General features: G+C 34.8%; 2 protein-coding genes across 4 annotated transcripts in view; one reads left to right on the top strand and one right to left on the bottom strand.

The window, feature by feature from the left end:
• The window catches only part of LOC134527582 (S-adenosyl-L-methionine-dependent tRNA 4-demethylwyosine synthase TYW1-like), a 72,964-nt gene that overhangs the window by 47,486 nt on the left and 6,621 nt on the right, over positions 1-18,857 (top strand). For 2 of the 3 annotated variants that reach the window (XM_063360394.1, XM_063360396.1), the window contains 3 exons: positions 3,334-3,501; positions 5,532-5,636; positions 8,495-8,687. In XM_063360394.1, the coding sequence (XP_063216464.1) occupies positions 3,334-3,501; positions 5,532-5,636; positions 8,495-8,611 (390 nt within the window). In that variant the 3' untranslated portion in view covers positions 8,612-8,687. Of the gene's footprint in view, positions 1-3,333; positions 3,502-5,531; positions 5,637-8,494; positions 8,688-18,857 lie in introns of those variants that run through there. The other variant, XM_063360395.1, reaches the window with a different exon arrangement.
• LOC134527380 (probable ATP-dependent DNA helicase HFM1) overlaps positions 14,968-18,857 on the bottom strand; it is a 30,451-nt gene continuing 26,561 nt past the window's right edge. Inside the window, exon 8 of the mRNA XM_063360023.1 lies at positions 14,968-17,197. Within this exon, the coding sequence (XP_063216093.1) occupies positions 14,968-17,197 (2,230 nt within the window). The remainder of the gene's footprint in view (positions 17,198-18,857) is intronic.

Here is an 18,857-nt window from a genome sequence, read left to right as displayed (position 1 = left end):
AATTGAAAATTTATGTCAATACTACAAAAATATTTTGAAGATTTTTCCGTTTTACCTTCGCTGTAGCGGGTGTTTTTGGCATTGCGTCCAAAAAATGCTTACTTATTTAGAAGTATAAATACATAGGATTACGTAGCAATTTGGCTGGACTTAACAGTTGCGTCGTTATACCGAGGATTTCGTTATAAAGGAGTTCGTTGTGCGAGGTTTTACTGTAATCTGAATCTCGGAAATGGCTCCACAATTTTCATGAAATTTACCATGGAAGGGGTTTCGGGGGCGATAAATCAGTCTTGCTAGGATTCATTTTTAGAAAATGTTGTTTCATCCATGTTTTCAATAATCAACTTTATCAATAATCAACTTAAACATAAATGACTCTTCCTGACATCTATTGTCGAGTAATAATACCATTTTTTTTTTAATTGGGAGCCACTAACTGCTTTAACGACACAACAATAAAGCTACTCCAGTAGATGTTGTCGTTAAGCAACACTAAGCCAATGAGTGTTTGTTTTGAGGTTAGACCAAGAAAATCAATTGTTTACTTATATTATTTGTGTCTTTTTAACTCATGTGTTCACTTAAAAAATGCCTAAAAGATCTTTGAAAAAAAGCTTTTAAACAATATAACTTCAGGAAGCCGCAACTCGTCTCAAGAACACCTTGAAGAACATGGACACATTGTCATCAAACTGGTCAGGTTTCTCAAACTTCACACAGTGAACACTCATTTAAAAAGAGACGTACTAATTAATTTGAAAAATTTTGGTTGCTCCATTAAAATTCGTACATTCAAACAACAGTCATCAAAAGAATTTCTATTTATATAATTAGAAACGCGTTCCTCAGGGAAATGCAATGCACCACAATGGATACACAAAATTTCAAATGGTCCTAAGGCGTGATATTGCACAGCTGCAGTAACGGCACATTTATAAGTCGGTAAATAATTATTAAATTCTAAAGCCCTACGACGTCTTCCATCTCGACGTCTTTGTTCTTCTAATCGGTATTCTCGTTCGTCATTTTCATTAGCTACACATTGTGCCACACGCTGCCGCAAATCTCGCAGACGTCGCTCTTGTTGTTCGTCATTTTCAGTAGCTACACATTGTACCGCACGCTGCCGCAAATCTTGCAGACGTTGCTCTCGTTCGTCATTTTCATTAACTAAACGTTGTGCCGCACGCTGCCGCAAATCTCGCAGATGTCGCTCTCGTTGTTCGTCATTTTCAGTAGCTACACGTTGTGCTGCACGCTGCTGCAAATCTTGCAGACGTTGCTCTTGTTGTTCGTCAATTTCAGTAGCTACACGTTGTGCCGCACGCTGCCGCAAATCTCGCAGATGTCGCTCTCGTTGTTCGTCATTTTCAGCGGCCACACGTTGTGACGCAATTTCAAAATTAAAACTGTGATGACAAAAATACATATATACTTACGTAGTTGATTGATAAACTGTAAAAAATTAAGTATTTGTTTCTAATAAAATATTAAACTAATTGCACTCGTAATTTTTTTATTTAAATAACCAGTTCATATTTTTTTTATTATTATGTCGGTAAGATCAAAAATTACTATTCATATTTCATCAGTATGTAATTCATATTTAAATATAATTTCTGAAAAAAACACAATTTACCAAATTAAAAAAAATACCGAGCAAAGCTCTGTCATCCAGGTTCTGTGTCTTAAAATGAGCTTCATATATCCTTTTCCACATTTACGGTATAAAACATTTATACTGAAATGTGTTTCATGTAGTCACTTTGCACTGGAAATAATAAATGTAATTTACATTATGTGAAGTCCTATATTATTTGGTTACTAATTTTTTATTTAATTTTAAAATCTCTACTTAAGTAATTTAAAAATGTCTCCGTCTCAATATTCCAACCATTTCTTTGCAGTTTTAGCTATTGGAATTTTTTCGTTGTTTTTAGTGGTACCATGCTCTAAATAAAGCAAGTTTTTGTTCTTATCTCACTTGGAACTTTACCGTGCTAGTGATATATTTATTTAGAATGTTTTATACTAAAGAATGTTATTAAAACATTGGAATGTTAAAGTTTAATATGTACGGCTGGCACACGTAGCTAAGAAATGATGTGAGTTCAAAGTATGTAGTAGTACGAGAAATGTAAAGGGCACTGGTGAATTTTTAGGTTATGACAGGCACTTTCATTTTTTAATAATATCGGCAGAAATTAACATGTGTATCGTGAACAGCTCTATAAATAAATATCATAAAACTAAGTGTCTTATTTGTCTGATTATATAGGTATTATCTCTATGAAGAAGAAAAAACAGTATTCAGATAAAAAATAAAAACAATAACACAGAAATCTCCTGTTTTAAAAACAAAATAAGCCTAAAAATAAAACCATGATCTTATTAGTATGTCTATCAATTGAAATGTTATCCATTGTTTTTTTGAAACTTCATATATTGAACCTAGTCTAGTTTTGGGGGGGGGGGGGGGGGGGGTTCTGCGGTAGCTAGAGTCTCCAATGCATCATGCTCATTTGAAGATCATCATGGGTTTGATACCAGCATCCTGACATAACTCTCATTCATGAGCACAGAGTAGGTACCCAAGGGGTTCAGAGCCCACCTTAATCTTGGAAGCCGTGGTCACCTTAAGCCTCTGTCAGTTACAGTGTGACGTAAAATGCTCTAGCTCTTACCCAGTATCTATTATCTACTGTTGAAACACACGATGCAATACCTTCACTAATATCTGCCAACTTTTTTCTCGTAATGTGTACAGAAAATAATCTACCTTACGGTTGTATTGAAATTCTAAATATCTTACGCTTTTCAAGCTTACACTTTAGTTTGGCTTTGTATTTCTTCAGGTAGTGAAAATGTTTTTATTTTTTGCATTTTTTTATTATTAAATATGGACTCCACTTTTTTTTGTTGAACTTGTGTACATGGCCATTGTTGTAATCTAAGGCTTTGGATCACTCTTGGTATGTTCACCTATATTTGAATCAGTTAGGCTCTGGTTTTATTGGTTTTGTACTTTAATTACCTAGTTCTTTAGGTATTAAGTAGATTGTTTGAAAGTATGCATCCATTAAACAACTGATGTGTTTAGAATGTTGCTTTATTATGGTGCATGTTTCACTTACATTGATTGAATCATTGCACGTGATATATGCAAAAATTAGTGTTTTTCAAATTTTACTGATGGTGTTCTTGCCAAGTTGGCAGGTATGTTCACTGCATTGTGATCAATAGAGAACCAATCCATGTATAAATGTTTTGTGTATTGGTTGTTTGTGGTGCACTTGCTGGAATGTCGTGAAAGCAGGTGAATTTTCATAGGGAGTCACCTTCTGCGGGACTTCCAAAGCCAGCAACTTGACTATGGAGAACGTTCCTTGGCACAAAGAGGTAGTGAGTTTTGTCCAGAAGCTGGCAGACTTCCTCGATGACTACGAGATTGCCTCGGAACACGAGCACTCGAACTGTGTCCTCCTTGCTCACAAGAAGGTGCGTTACGATTTCCTCAACCTCTACTACTTGCTTCTGTGCCTTCGCTGTTTAAGGTGGAGTCTCACGCATCATTTCAATTTTTTTTTCATTTTCTTGTCGTTACTTTTAGTTAAGGGTTCTCTTGCATTTATTGTTCTGTCCCAAATATTTTCAACAGACATTTATTATGTGTTATATAATGGGTAGAGGCACGATTATATGGTAATGCGCAATAAAACAAAATAACACCGAAAACCGCTTGAAAACACGAAATAAAACGAAATTGTGCGAAATCCGCGATATGTCAGAAATTTCGTCTATCCTGATTATTTACGTTTTTTTTCCATTCTGTAAGGACAATTCACTATCTTCAGCGCAATCAAATATTTCTGACAGTAACTAGCAGCCATATATATTACATGCGACGGTGATTCATTATAGATTTTAAAATGAAGTCTCGGAATTAACGTAATATTTTCTTTAAACTGTAATCTTGTGTACCATAATAATTTAAGATGTTGATAACTATGATACAATGGCCGCCGTTCACTTTCTGTAAATACAGAAATAACAAACGTACAAAATATGTTTTTCTAAGATTACGTTTTTAATCATTAAAATATTACACACTAAAGCGCATTGCTTTTACTGTTTATTTAAAATAAAGTACGTAGGGTACAAAAATAAAATGAACACTGCTTAACGTAACAATTGTAAATAATAAATACTAGTACATGTTTATGTCTGTATTAATTTTCACGTACGTATGTTGGTATTCGGTATGCGTTTGTATTTGCATCTATTCTCCATTGTTTTGATCTTTCCAGCACGGCAAGTGTTTGCGTATTTTGAGGTTAAATTCTTCCTATGTGATTAACAATTTTTGATAATGCCTAAAACTAAGGTTTCTGCCAGTGATCGATCGAAAGAATTTTCCAGCGAAGGATTTTATTTCAGTGATTAAATGTTAATGTGCAAATTCTGTAACTGCAGGCTAGACTACGAGAGACGCGATACGTTTGTGAAACATGTCGCGAGTGAGAAACATAAGCGTTTGAGGCAAAACTCATCTGTTAAACGCCATCCTTGTCTAAGAGTCTTCAATGCCATTAATTTGCTGTTCAACCCAAGAAATGTGAGTAGGGTTAGCATAGAAGATGCAAACCTATAGAAGATTCTGCATAACTTGCCTTCTGTTTCCCATCTTCCCATTGATACATTCATACATGGCTATGTTGCTTTCAAAGAAATAATTGAGGATCAACTTTCATTGCCAGAAACAAGCCAAATTGATGTTGCAAAGGTACTGTGCTCCCTTAAAGGGGACTACAGTGAATTTGCTCAAGCCAGTTTAAGGGCAATCTGGTTCCCAACATCAAATGTTGATGCAGAACGTTCATTTTCCAGGTACTCACTGGTAGTTAGTGACAGAAGACAACGTCTCACTCCAGAAAATGGGGAAAATTTAGCTATGATAGCATTTCAATAAAACCGTCTTAATAGTAACTTTGGAAGTGCTTAATTGTGTAATGTTGTAGTGTATGTGATTGTAATTAAGTCGTGAAATTTTTAGTAGTAATTTAAAAGTTTGAATTTATTAATTTGCAAATGAACTTAATTGTAATTAGATCATGAGGTTTTAGTGTTTATTAATATTTGTTTTAATAAATTTGCATGTCGTACAGAAAAGCAAGAAAATTTTGCCGTGGGTATTTTGAGCAAAAAATAAAACCATATAACACCGAAATCTTTATTTCTTAACACCGAAATTTGTCTTAAAATAACACCACAAAATCTTGACTCTAAATGGGTGTAAAAGTCTTTTCAAGTGATTGTAGTTGTTATCACTTGCGCACATGTTTAAAACAATTATATCACACTTGGTGAATATCTTTTGAATATATTTTTGACAGGACAACTAATGCAAGATAGGCATAGTGTTAAATTGACAAAATAGTCCTTAAGACCTTAACTAATAGTAATATAGAGAAAATGAAGAAAAAAAAATCAAAATAGTTTGACTGTAATTCATGTGTGGTATGTTGCAGTTCAAGATAGAAGGGCAGTGGCACACATGGATTGACTACGATAAGTTCCTTGGACTTGTTAACAAGTTCTACTCTAGCGACAGGGAGTCGAACTTCACTGCACTTGTAAGTTATCATTTTGTGATATGTGTCTAATTTCTACTTAACCTCTAAGGAAAAATCTCTTATCTACTGTTGGATTTTTCAAATTCTCTGTGGGTGTCTGTTAATGTGCAGAAATATTTTCATGCCAAAATTGCTCAAACTTTAAACCATTATACAGATTTAGTATTTACCAGTGATTGTTTTTTACATTATGTTTTGTATCAAGTTTTTGGGGATGCTGCCAGTACTTCAGAGCAGTTTTAGAATAGAAATTTGAAAGTATTTGTGTAAATATTTACTAAACAAATGTAAAAATCTTTTTCCAATTTTCTAAAGTCACAAAAGAAACTAAAACCATAAACTTGGAGTGATGTTCGACCAATTTACATATTATGAAAGGTCAGTAAAAAGTGTTCCTTCTGGTCTGAAAAACATTGATAAGTTACAGATTACGAAGTTAATAGTAATCCTTTCAGACACTTAAATTTTCTTTTGGGATCATGTATTTTCAAGGCTACTATGAAGGGAAGCCAGTAAGTCATAAAAGATAACTAAAAAAACGAGGGATGGGAAAACCGATTCCCAATTTCATCGATACCTACCGATTCTACTTAAATAATCAATAATTGAGAATCGATGATAAAAGTTGATTCCCGCATGTAGCAAAAAAAAAAAAATCATTTCACAACATTGCAAATCTGTCAGATACAATTATTTAACGACTCTTTGACTAGACGCATATATAACAGTCATATTTCCCCAAATAAACAAAATCTAAAACTTGGGTCGATGTTATAAACAAGTCAAAGTACAAAAATTATTTATAAAAAAATTATCACTGCGTATTAGGAGGGGGCGTATTCTTTTCGCGATCGCGATTAAACGACGATAAACGCGAATTCACCGTAAAATACAGTTTTTACGCGAAATCGCCACAACACAGCGTTTTTCCACGAAATTTAGTATTAAAATGCGAAATCGCAATGTTTTTACAGGAAATTTAAATACTGTGTAAAAGACTTGTCTCGTCATTGGTAAACAAACACCGCAACATGTCCGCCACTAAACATTAATCATAAATGCACTAAAGCAAACAAAAGCTTGCACACGCTCACGTTATAATGTTAAACCCAAAAATATACTGTAAAAATACGCAAAACTACGGCGTTTATTTTCCTTTCCGGCATAATGTTTGGATAGATATGACAAACAGGCGAAGTTTTAAAGTCTACGCACACCGCTCGGGGCACTGACGTCAGCTTGGAACAGCGACAACGGATAAATACAAAAGCAAGCAGATGATTGGGCGAACGGTGTTTGGAACAGCCTTACGTGAGTGGCCATACCACGTCAGCCGGGGGCGCTGGCATATAGTTGGAACAGCGTCGTAGTATCAAGCAGATTATAACGGGCGAACCAGGTACCAGGCTCTGTACTTCGTCACCCAGCCGTACGTGGCAGCACAAGCATTTTAAATCGCGCCGAAAAGCGGAAAAATGTAAACAAACATTCATTTTCGATTGGTGTGACGATGATGATTAGTTGGTCAACAGTGTTTTATAGATTTTGTTGGGTCGTTACCACAACACCGAAATAACAACGAATGAATTTGTGTGTGTTTCTTAAATGTAACTTAATGCTGAAATACCACAAACAAGTACAACACTTTCATTTGCTAGTTCTCTAGTTGTTGCTTAATTTTGTTACTGTTTCATTTCACAAATTTTTTAGTTAATTTGTACCCTTCTCTAAGTTAGGCAAGTTGTATTAACGAAAATAATTTATACTGCTCAAGGAAAGCTTAAAATTTTTTTTTATAGTTTATTCCGTATTACAAAACAAATTTTAGATTAGTTTGACCCCTTTGACATATGAGCCATTAACTTTTAATGATGTAAACATTTATATGAGTTAATGTTAATAACTTAGTTGTGTACTCAAATTTGTTAAATATGAATTTATGATGTATGCTACATGATATATGTATTGAAAGCTGAAAAAAAAATTGTTGCAAATAGAATTTGAATTATTTAATATTAAGTTAACTAGGTGAGTATCGAGTATCGAGAATCGAAGGATTTCTTAAGGAATCGATAATCGGGTATCGGAATCGAAAATTTTTGAATCGTCCCATCCCTAAAAAAAACTTAGTGATGCATAATCACTAGAACTATTTTTTTTTGATTTTTAACATAATCTCCACCAATATTTATGCACTCATCCCATTTTTATTAGTGCCCCAATACCAGCTGTATAAAACATTTTGAGGTGCAGTCTCTGCTACATTGGGACATGCTGCTGTTCTCAGTCTTACAATAATTTAGCACGATTGTCATTTTGAAATGGAGTAATACAACACAAATGTTACCTAGACAATATGAAATGAATATGAATTTTGCTGCTACTATTAACATTCTTGGAAAGTACTTGCTAATATTCAAAGATAAATCTTGATTGACGTACTTAATTACTTTCCTTTATACATACAATTTTTTTTTTGTGATTATATATAATTTTAATGGTGTTCTTTTCTTGTAAGTGTACTTGCTAATATTCAAAGATAAATCTGGATTTGTGACTTACTTAATTACTTTCCTTTATACATACAAATTTTTTTTTGTGATTATATATAATTTTAATGGTGTTCTTTTCTTGTATGTGTACTTCCTACTTACTGTTAAAAGACAAATCTTATTCATTTGTGACCTTTGTGGCTTTTACTTATACATACTTTTTTTTTCATGCTACTATTTATTCATATTTTGGTGTTCTTTTCTTGTGTGACAATGAACTTTATATAGCTTTTCAAATATTTAAGTGACAACAAGGAAAGAAACCATGTTTGTAGTTACAAATTAATGTAATTTTCATACTTTCAGGATTATATGGCTAAAACTCCCAACTGGGCAGTGTTCGGATCCAGTTGTCGAGGTTTTGACCCAGTGGAGACGCGTTGGCATCGAAAAACGTCCAGCAAAGATGTATCTGGCTGCTAGTGTAGGAAGATTTGAAACAGATGTGTTTTTACTTGGTTCGTGTAATTTTATTTAAATAAATGCTTTGTCTAACTAAGTGTTAATTTAATGTTATATTAATTTTTAAGGTGTTTCTTATAGAAAGAATGGCTATAGAATGTGTGAACTTTAGTTACAACTAGGGAAAGACTATCAAATCCTTGAACATCATAATAGATGCAACCCTGACATCTCGGAAGTCTTATTAGGTCTCTTTTTATTTGTACCAATTTTTATTAATTTTCCCCAACAATTTTACTTTTAATATGTACCTATTAAATAAATTCGCAATATAATTATATTTATGCAGAAAACTTAGTTCTTGAAAGAAAAATTTAAAGAATTATGTGTTCAAAAAACATTTTTTTACATATATGTATTGTAAATTAATTTATTTTTTGACCCTAGAGATCTAAATTCGGACTCAAGAAAATTATTATCTGATACATTATATTATTATTTAGAGTAAGTTTCAGTTGAATTTTAAATAATTAGGCCTGTGCAAATACAGCGAAACCCCTTATTTACGTTACCGTTATTTACGTTTTCCCGTTATTTACACTATATTCTTCAGGTCCCGTTTGGTTCCCATTTAGTCCAATACAATACTTTCAAGCGAATTACGTCTCAAAAATCGAATCCATCCCGCTATTTACGTCAGGAACAACCATAGTAGGCCTAAAAATTGTGAAAAACGTAACGTTTATAGTCGGCAATGAACATTTTAAATCGCAAAATATACATATTTTATAACATGAAAAGTTGCTTTTATTTCTAAACATATAATTTAAGCCTAGGCGTGTAAAAGTCCGAGTAATTATAGCAGGAGACAATCTAAAATGTACTAGGGAAAAATGTAAACTCACAAATGTATAAACGTACCGGGAATGTCGGGAATATTACGGATTTACGAGGCTGCTTGTAAGTTGTGATACTATATTTATGTCACAACTTAGCCGAAATACTGGTTCGAGACATAAACTTCACAAGATAAAATGAGCGGAGTCTTTGTAACTGTTTTATACGTATTTTATAATTTCGGAAATATTGTACAGTTGACACATATTTTTTAAACTAACCATTTATTTCTGGGGATCGTAAATAATTAATTATTGGTATCAAGACATCAAGATGAACGTAAACTTAAACATGTCACGGCAGCGAGAAAACTGGTGCGTATACCAATAAACTGGTATTAGAACTGGACAAAACTGGTACATGGGAGGTGGAGCTTATTTTTTTTTCCACTAAGCTCGCTCTATTGGCTGGCTGCTGATGGCAGGTCACGAGTCTGGGCGGAGCGTTGAGTGAGTTATACTGTGCAAGCGCAGCTCAGAGAACAGAGACAGCAGGCGGCTACGCCACGCCGTAACAACAGCTGATAGAGTACAATGACCTTTCTCTGCGCACAGCGCGCTATTGACGGTAAATTTCCAATATGCGGCCCTTTTTTTAAACTTTTTTACTGTGGTGCAATGCGTATGTGTAATGTAGCCCGTATTTGTTATGAACGCTGCAGGATGCGACTGTATTTTAATTAACTTTAACGTATTTCTTACTTTCCCTTTATTTACACTTTCCCGCTTTTTACACTTTTTTACTTTGTCCCCATGAAAAGTGCAAATAAGGGGTTTTGCTGTATGAGTTTTTTTTTTAGTTTTTACAGATTGTTTGTACATGTACTTCTATCAAAATTTTCAGTTTCAGATGCTGAACTTTGGCAACTATTTTTTACAGAAGCAGTAATTTACTTAAAAGAAGTATTTAACTTTAGCATTTTGTTTTTAATGTTAGGAATAATTAACTTTATAAATTTCCTCGTAGATAAATACAAATTTGAATTAATTTCACTTTTTGTCTTTGATACGCACATAATAAATAACCATCAGTAGTTGTATGCTACTGTCTTAGTGTACCATATTTACCCTTGTATGGGTGTCAATTTTTAATTTAATAAAAAAGTAGTGCTACCCCTACGCAAGTTTTTGTGATATAATAAATGTGCCTAAATAACTAACCTATGTTGGTTTTATTGATTTATTTATAGTTATAACATGCTTACCTACGACAAGAATGCCTTAGGTAGGCATCTAACGTAATGAGTAGGTGTAATTTCTTTAATTAAAACATCTCGGCATTGTGTGTGAAGCTTTGTGAACAGCGCAGTTATGCTACGTCTGTCGCCCGCGTAGCGCCGGTAGTGATTGGGGGGGGGGGGGGGGGGGGGGGGTGGACCCACTATAGGGAACAGTGAACCAATTTTTTTGATTTTTCAAAGCTAATAGAACCTTTGAAAAAATATTAAGCTCTAGTATTTTACTTACATTTAATATATCAAGTATTTTATTCTGTTTGTTTTCATCTTTAGAAAACTCTAAAAAAATTTATTACTTTTAGATGTGAGAAACACAATTTTTATCACATGTTGCACTTGTTGGAAGTTGGAAAAACGAAGAAGACAACTTGGCATGTAAAAATGACTGGTGTGTACTGCATTTGTTATGCTACAATGACAAAAAACTTAATAACATTGATATGCTTTTCTTCAGTCTTCCCTCCTTTTATCAGCTACATTAATGAAATGTTACTTGGTCTAAGAAAAAATTTCAGGGCTGCTACTCCACATACACATACTAATGATAAAATCCCTAGTTTCCTCTTACAGATTTTACACACATTTTGATTATTTTTTGTATACCTACATAGGAGGATAGAATTTAAACATACAGTTCATAAATAACACACATCATTTATAGACATGGTTTTTGGTAAATTAAAAGTGTGACGAAACCACATTTATGTTTGTCAAGTTCGTGATCTTGTAGCACGATTATTAACAATTAAATGCAGAGATTCAATAGCTTTGTGTATCCACTCTGTACTAATACTTTTTTTACTCTATGGCAGTGACAAGGCTGGCTGATGCATTGGCGGTGAACTGTAAAAGAGAGAGAGAAGTGTGTGCATGTGTGTGTATGTGTGTGTGCGTGTACGCACATCTTAATGTCTTGATGGTTCTCCCTCCTCTCTCTTAAGTTGGAAAAGTCCGTGAACTGGCACCAAATATTATTGCGTGATGGTTCTGTGCCCCAACAATATTTTTTTGCTTGAGACTTCCCATGCTTTCAACTGCAACATTTCCATTACCAAACTGTACACATCAGTGTTATGAAGGGTGTCTTTAGTATTCCTCCAGCTAAACACTGGTTTAAAAGAAAGTATTCTTTTCCTTTGTTTTTATGTTGGGTGGGGGATATAAGGTGCCATAAAGAGGAGAGGGAGGAAAAAAGTGACCACAGAATTGCTGCTTTAATTCCTTCAACATTAATAATGTGTGATAAAAGCAGAGATAAAAGTACAGAGGGTCAACACCAGTGCTGTATTTCTGACGTGCCAATAAGCAGAAACATAGAACGTAAAGGTTTCACTAGTATCTATCGAACTCTACTGAGGACAAATATTTGGTGCAACCATCATTCGAGGGCAACCCTTACAGTGAATGTGTTTGATTTTTATGCCCAAAAGTATAGGTGCGATTCATATGCAAGGGTGTCTCTTTCACTGGTAAATATAGTATGTTGATTGGCCACAAACAGAAATTAGCACACAGCACACAGAAAAGTTAAAAGTTTGGAAACTCTCTGAGTGCTGTTCTTGTGCTGTTTTTGCTGCTGTGTGTGTGCTTGTTATGTGGTCATGTACATTCAACTTCCGTGCATCTGTGGTGTGCATGTGCTGTTGCGAATGTAGCCCAGTCTTGATATACGACAAACCAAGGAGTTATGTTATGTAAAATATTTGTAAACAGTTTAATATTTTTTATTTCAAAGTGTTATTTTTGAAATTTGAATCAAATACAAATAAATTAATTTTTGAAAATTTTGAATACTTAACATGCCTAGATATTATGTTCATGTTCATGTTTGAGTTGACGTTCCTTGGATTGGAGTACGACTTCAAAATTTTGTTTTCTTTATGTGTACCGAGCAAACTTACTTGGGATTCAGGAGCACATTTCATGCTTGTTCAACTTGCTCAATTACAAAAATGACAAAAGAACTGTTAACACATTTTATTAATATATATATACATATATAATTGGATGTTGGCATGTATGATGTTGATAAACTATGTATGACCTTGGATTTGAGAATCATTAGGCTTCATTACACAGCAACAAGAAGAATACCATAGCTTAAGGCATATAAGATGACATAGCATATTATATGGGTTATTTTTTTTTTGGTGATGAAAGCTGAAAAATTAATTTTGGCATTCTTATAAGATGATAGGAGCATGGAAATTGCTAAACCGCTAATTTGGTTTCCTTGGGGGGGGGGGGGGGGGGGGGGGGGGGAAATCAGATATTACCTGTAAAATAATCTATTAACTTTGTTTATTATTACTTATTAACATGAGCAAAAGAAGTAAAGAGAAAGTTATCAGATCAGAATGTATACAGCTTCTGAAAAGGTCTCCTGTATGAAATGTTATGCCATGTTTTCACTAAAAGAGCAGATGATGTACTGAAATATCTTTACCTGAAAAAATGTATGTTAATTTTTCCCCATAAATACTAAATTTATTTTAATATGTAGTTCACATAATGTATTAAATGAAATACAATTTTTAATTGACTGGATATGTGAATGTCTGGACCAGCTGTTTTATTTGAACTATTTTAACATTCAGAAGTTGTAAATGAGTATACAAAGGAAAAAACAGTCTCAAGCCAATTCATTCAAAAAATACCTAGCATTTCATTTTCTATGTGTATGTAAGAATAGAATAAATGACCGCAGAATGTGCGGATTCCATGCAACAGATAAAAGTAATGTCATGCTTGACTTCTTGTAATATACAGTAGAACCCCTCATATCCGACCTTCCCACAACCGACTCCTCTGGATATCCGACCTAGTCTCTGTGGTTGGCGAGCCTGTTCAGACTTGAAAAAGTGACGCAAACTGTAAGGTCAGACGTGATTGTTGGTGTAGAATGTGCTCGTACTATAATCTTGTACTGTTCTATGTTTTTTAACGTAACGTAACGTATTATGGGCAAAAAAAGTGGAGGGACACTTCCGCAAAATCAAGTTTGGCAAAACTGAAACAAAAATACATTACTGAATTCTTTAAATAACGTTTGCTTACATTGTATTCATCTTATCATCTATAATTTAACAACAGTAAATGTTCGAAATGTATACAGCAACATTTTTACAAATAAAGTTGTATTACTGTACAAACTGTATAGCTGGGAAAGGCGTTTTTTTTTGCTCCTACGGATATCCGACCTTTTGGCCGTTCCGACCATGGCCCGGTCCCGTCATGGTCGGATATGTGAGGTTCTACTGTACTAAGAGGAAAAGTAGCTGCTATTTATAAAATTTCATGAAATTCATTTCATATTTGCTGGAAAGTATGGTATGTATTGGTAATTGCAGATTATTTCATTCGGATGACAACAGTTTTAATGAACATCCCAGTCTCTGAATGTTCATTTAAAATAAGTTTTCCACCTAAAAACAGAAGCTGCACTGCAATTTGGCTAGCTACCTAATAATTCAAGATGGCAGGGTCTTATCCCCTAAAACATCGTGGCCCACTCACAAGAAGAATCCAGAACTTTCTCGCAGATTTCCAACATATAACATGCATAATATAATTATAAGTGTTAGTATTTAATTGCATTTTGTTGTAGATGTTAGAGAAGTAATTTAATGGCAATGGTGAAAAACATTCATATGCATTTGATGTGTGAGATACAAATTTCTAGTTCAATTAACATTAAACCATTCAACACAACTACCTACTACCAATCAAAAATGAGCTAATTTATTTTTTATTGGATTACAAATACTAATTATAAATTATAAAAATTATATAAACTAAACATATAAATTACAAATAATATTTATTTCTTAATTTTTGCATCTGTCTGACTAAAGGTTTAACTTTGTTTGCTGGTTTTTGATATTTCAGAACCAGTTGCTGACTGATAATTGCATTCATAATAAAAAATTGTAATTAGACCTTGATACTGCTCATGCATAATAATCTTTTATTGTATACAAACTGTAAAATGACCCATGAAAAAAAAATATTCTGAGTAAAAATGTTGACCATTTTTATGACAAATTTGTTCCCGGTTCATAAATAACTTTTTTGATATTTGGGTAACCATGGAGTGCACAATATTTTAATAACTAGTGCTCAATCTAAATCACTCCAAATAACACTTCTTGAAGTGTTAGAATAATTTTTAACGTTTAAAACTGGTCTTAACGTGTCTTATAGAGAGGCTTATTCTTGTACAGATGGTGTTTGTTGGTAAGTGTTAATTTGGAGATAACCTGCAGCGCTTGGCAGCTGGATAGTAGTCTGTTACGAGGCCGGCAGCACTCGTGTTGCGCTGCGACACCCACAGGGGGCTGAAGGGGGTGAATGATGAGCATGTAGCAGTATTCTGGGAACTTGCCGGGCTGTTGCGGGCATGGGGCTCCAGTATGGGCGAGAACTGAGACGTGAACTGAACTCGTGAGTTTGCTTGCAACGAGGTGTTGCGGCAGCTGTCGCAGGAGCTGCCAGAGTCGCAGCCTCGTGCAGCGGGGTCGTCCCCACGAGGCGTGATGAACAGGTCTTGTGACAGAAGCTGTTCCTCGCTGCTCTTTGCGAGGGATATGTTTCGCAACTCTGTGTCAGGGGCCCTTTGATCCGCATTGCATGACCCATTGTGGGCAGGGTTCCTTCCGAAGTACGCGAGGAATGATGACCGTCCCCATCTCGACTCTGGAGGCGCCCCTTCGAGGATGTCTTCAGCAACGGGAGAGTTTGAAGAAGACGACGACGAATTCAAAAATGGTGCGTCTTTGAGTGCCTGAGCGATTATGTCATCTTTGTGTTTAATATTCTTCTTGACCTTCCCTGGGCCACAGTGGTTGTTTTGCTCATCAACTTGATGTTTGTTTTCCAGAACAACTTGCGCTGTGCATGTTTTGCTTTCATTTTCATCATCACTTTCATCAGTGAGAAAATTTCTATCCAATAGTCTGTCAATACCTAGGTCAAAATTGATTAATGGTCCACTGAAGTTGATAGCAATTTTTCCCTCATTACTTTCTGAAGCAAATGGAAGTGCACTTGGTACGATTGTAGGTATTTCAATTTTGGGTTGGTTGTTTTTGTGCTCGTTGCTGTTGACATTTGAGTTTGCTATTTCATTTGTTAGGTGATTGGAATCTGTGTTTGTGCTACTTCTTGGAACATTTACCATTTTGGTCTCCTCACTTTGATTTGTATTTTGTAGAACCACAGAAAACTGCTTTTTTTTAGAATGCTGACTACTGTTGAAATCATTTGAAACTTTAATTAGTGTGATTTGGTTAGTATTAACAACTGCACTGATGATAGTGTTATTATTGGAAATATATTGAGGTTTTGTTACTGAAATGCTTTTGATTTCGCTTGTTTCCCAATCACTCCAACTGTTTTCTGCTTCATTAGAAATCATATCATTGCAGTTGGTATTGTGATGTTGTGATGCATATCCTGTGTCCATGGTTTCCAAAATATTGTGACCAACTTCGTCATCAGTTTGAGTATTTTGCTTATCTATGATATGATTGGTGTTCATAAAAGTGTAGCACTGTTCATCTTGTATTCTAAAAACATTGTGTTTCTTTGGCATTTCATTAGTTCTTTCGCTAACATTTTTGCTAGCTAGAGTAACTTCTTTCTCATGATTACCAACTAGTATCGTGTTTTCTTCTGATCCTGACTTCAAAAGTGATGTGTTTGCATTAGTCTGAGGCACTTCTCTTCTAACAGTTAATGACTCTTTAAGTTCACTAGTTTTAGTTTCTGTATAAACATTGTATTGTGCTTTTGCAGTTGATTTTATCGGAGAGTTCTCTTTTTGTTGGTGTAAACATTGCTGAGTTAAATTTGTATTTTTTATTGGCTGTAATTTGTTTTTAAGCTTTGGACTGTACTGAAACTGGGAAACTTTGATCTGTGATAGAGTTTTGGGGATTTGGTTTTTCAGAGTCAGATGTGGCATTGGCTTCATCATGCTTTGCTTTTTCTTCAAGAGCTCAACGATGGAGCTGGTATTAGGTTTTGGTGTCGCAGTAGCAGGTTTTGTTTTCGTGGTGATGGAGTTGATCTTAGCCTTTGGTGTCGCCGTAGCAGGCCTTGTTTTTGCAGCACTCAACTGGCTCGATGATTGCATCTGGCTCTGTGTGAAGTACTTGTTCAAATTGTTCGTAATGGTTTGCTGGATGTGTTTGGTGTTCATTAGCTGTATCTTCTTGCTGGCATCCAGGCCAATCCAGTTCTCGTCAATCAGGTGTGCTTGAACGAATTCAGCCATGTTCTGCATCGCCATTGTCCAAGAGAGAGCATTAGACCCGACCAACTCGTGCTGTGTGATTTTCTTGTGCAGTAGAATGCTGTTCTTGGAATCACCGACCAAGAGGATGAACACATGGCTACTCTGTCCGCTCTGTTCGGACGACACCTCACTTGGATTAAGCAGCTCGACGGTGACAGTCAACTGGTCCCACGGCCTAATGGAAAATAAAACAAATTTAAAAAATAGTTTCACTTATGCTGCAAATGCAGGAATACTACGAGAATGAAAAATACATACATAAAACTTGGAAGTGTCAGGAAAACTTGAATTGTGTAGGGAAAAAAAATAATGGGTTTTAAAATGTACATCCAAAATACAGTTTTAGCTAAATAATATCATTTATAACTATAGACTCCTCTTATCTGAAAAAGCAATACCCATTTTTAAAGTTATTGATGTGTCTATAAAAATGTTGGATTATGATAAATTAGTATTGTGAGATTGAAACAGAAATTGCACTCTACTTGAGTTAACCAACGTTACATCTATTTTTTGGTTTGTAAACTGCCGAACCTTTTAGTATTTCGCTATGCACATTTTGTTGAAATTACAGATATTTATCAAATGGTGAATCAATAATTTCTGTGGGTTCTCTGTCCACAAGTTACGCATATTTTATGCCTTTCAGAGTTGGCACTGCGGGTACTGTATATTTGTTATTACAGGGTGTCTACAGATCACGAAAATCACAAAAGTCACAGTAAAGTAATGGAAATGAAGGACTAGTCACAAAAGTCATGAATAATTTCCAAAATACACAGTAATGGTGGTGTTTGTTACAAAACTTTCATATCTAGCAGCCTTTCACTAACTTTTTGTTTTGTTTTTGGATGTTTTACTCAGTTTATAGTCAGGTATTAAATATAAATAATTTAATACTTGTCACAACAGAATTATCTCAGAAAAGGTTTTAGTTTATAAAAATTTTATTTTTTTTAAGAAATGCTTTTTAAAAGTAATAAAATTGGTTCATAAGTATTAGTATAAGCCTGTAACAAGGGTATACAGTGAAACCCCTCAAATCCGAACTAATTGGGTCTGTAGCCTGTTCTGATTTCAATTTGTTTGGATTAGCCCAAAACTATCCATAACATAAAAACGAGTCCTCGTTACAGTATAGGACTGTACATTGAGCGAGGTTAGTGACCTTGACTGGTGAGCAGGCAGCAGGAAGGTAGCTGACCGTATTGTCGTTTGGCAGGGCTGGGCTAAAAATAGAACACTACCCAAACAGTCTTGGAGTTAGTCAGCTCCCATCTGTTCTGTGCCTGTCTCCTGTCACTACACTGCTTAATTTGTGTGCTGTTTGTTTTTTATTCTGTTCGAGTTGTGTTGTTATTGTTGAGTTTGTAATTAAGTGAACAGTGTTGATTAATGTGTTGATTTTAAATTATGGCAAGCAAACGGAAACACAGTTCTTGTTACCGTAGAACAAAAACTGAAAGCTTTTAAGCATCTGGATGCTGGGGAAAGTTTGACAAGGTTGGCTGGTGAGTTTGGTGTTGGTAAAGCAACAATCAGTGACTGGAGAAAAAATTGTGTCAAAATTGAACAGTTTTGTAATATAACAAATGATAAAACCTTAAAAGAATGCCATCACGTAACAGTTTCCATAAATGAAAAAATTGATGAAGCAGCGGTTTTCACAACAGCAACAGAAATAAGTGCCTATTAGTGATCCACTAATTCAAAAGAAGGCATTACAGCTTAACGAACTAATGAACGGTGAATCAACTTTCACTGTTAGCAACGGATGGTTGGATAGATTGAAGAAAAGGCATGGAATCAGACAACTGTCAATAAGTGGAGAGAAA

Source organism: Bacillus rossius, chromosome 1 (genome assembly GCF_032445375.1).
Source record: "Bacillus rossius redtenbacheri isolate Brsri chromosome 1, Brsri_v3, whole genome shotgun sequence".
NCBI classification, from domain to species: Eukaryota; Metazoa; Arthropoda; class Insecta; order Phasmatodea; family Bacillidae; genus Bacillus; species Bacillus rossius.
This window is presented reverse-complemented; position numbering and strand designations above follow the sequence as displayed.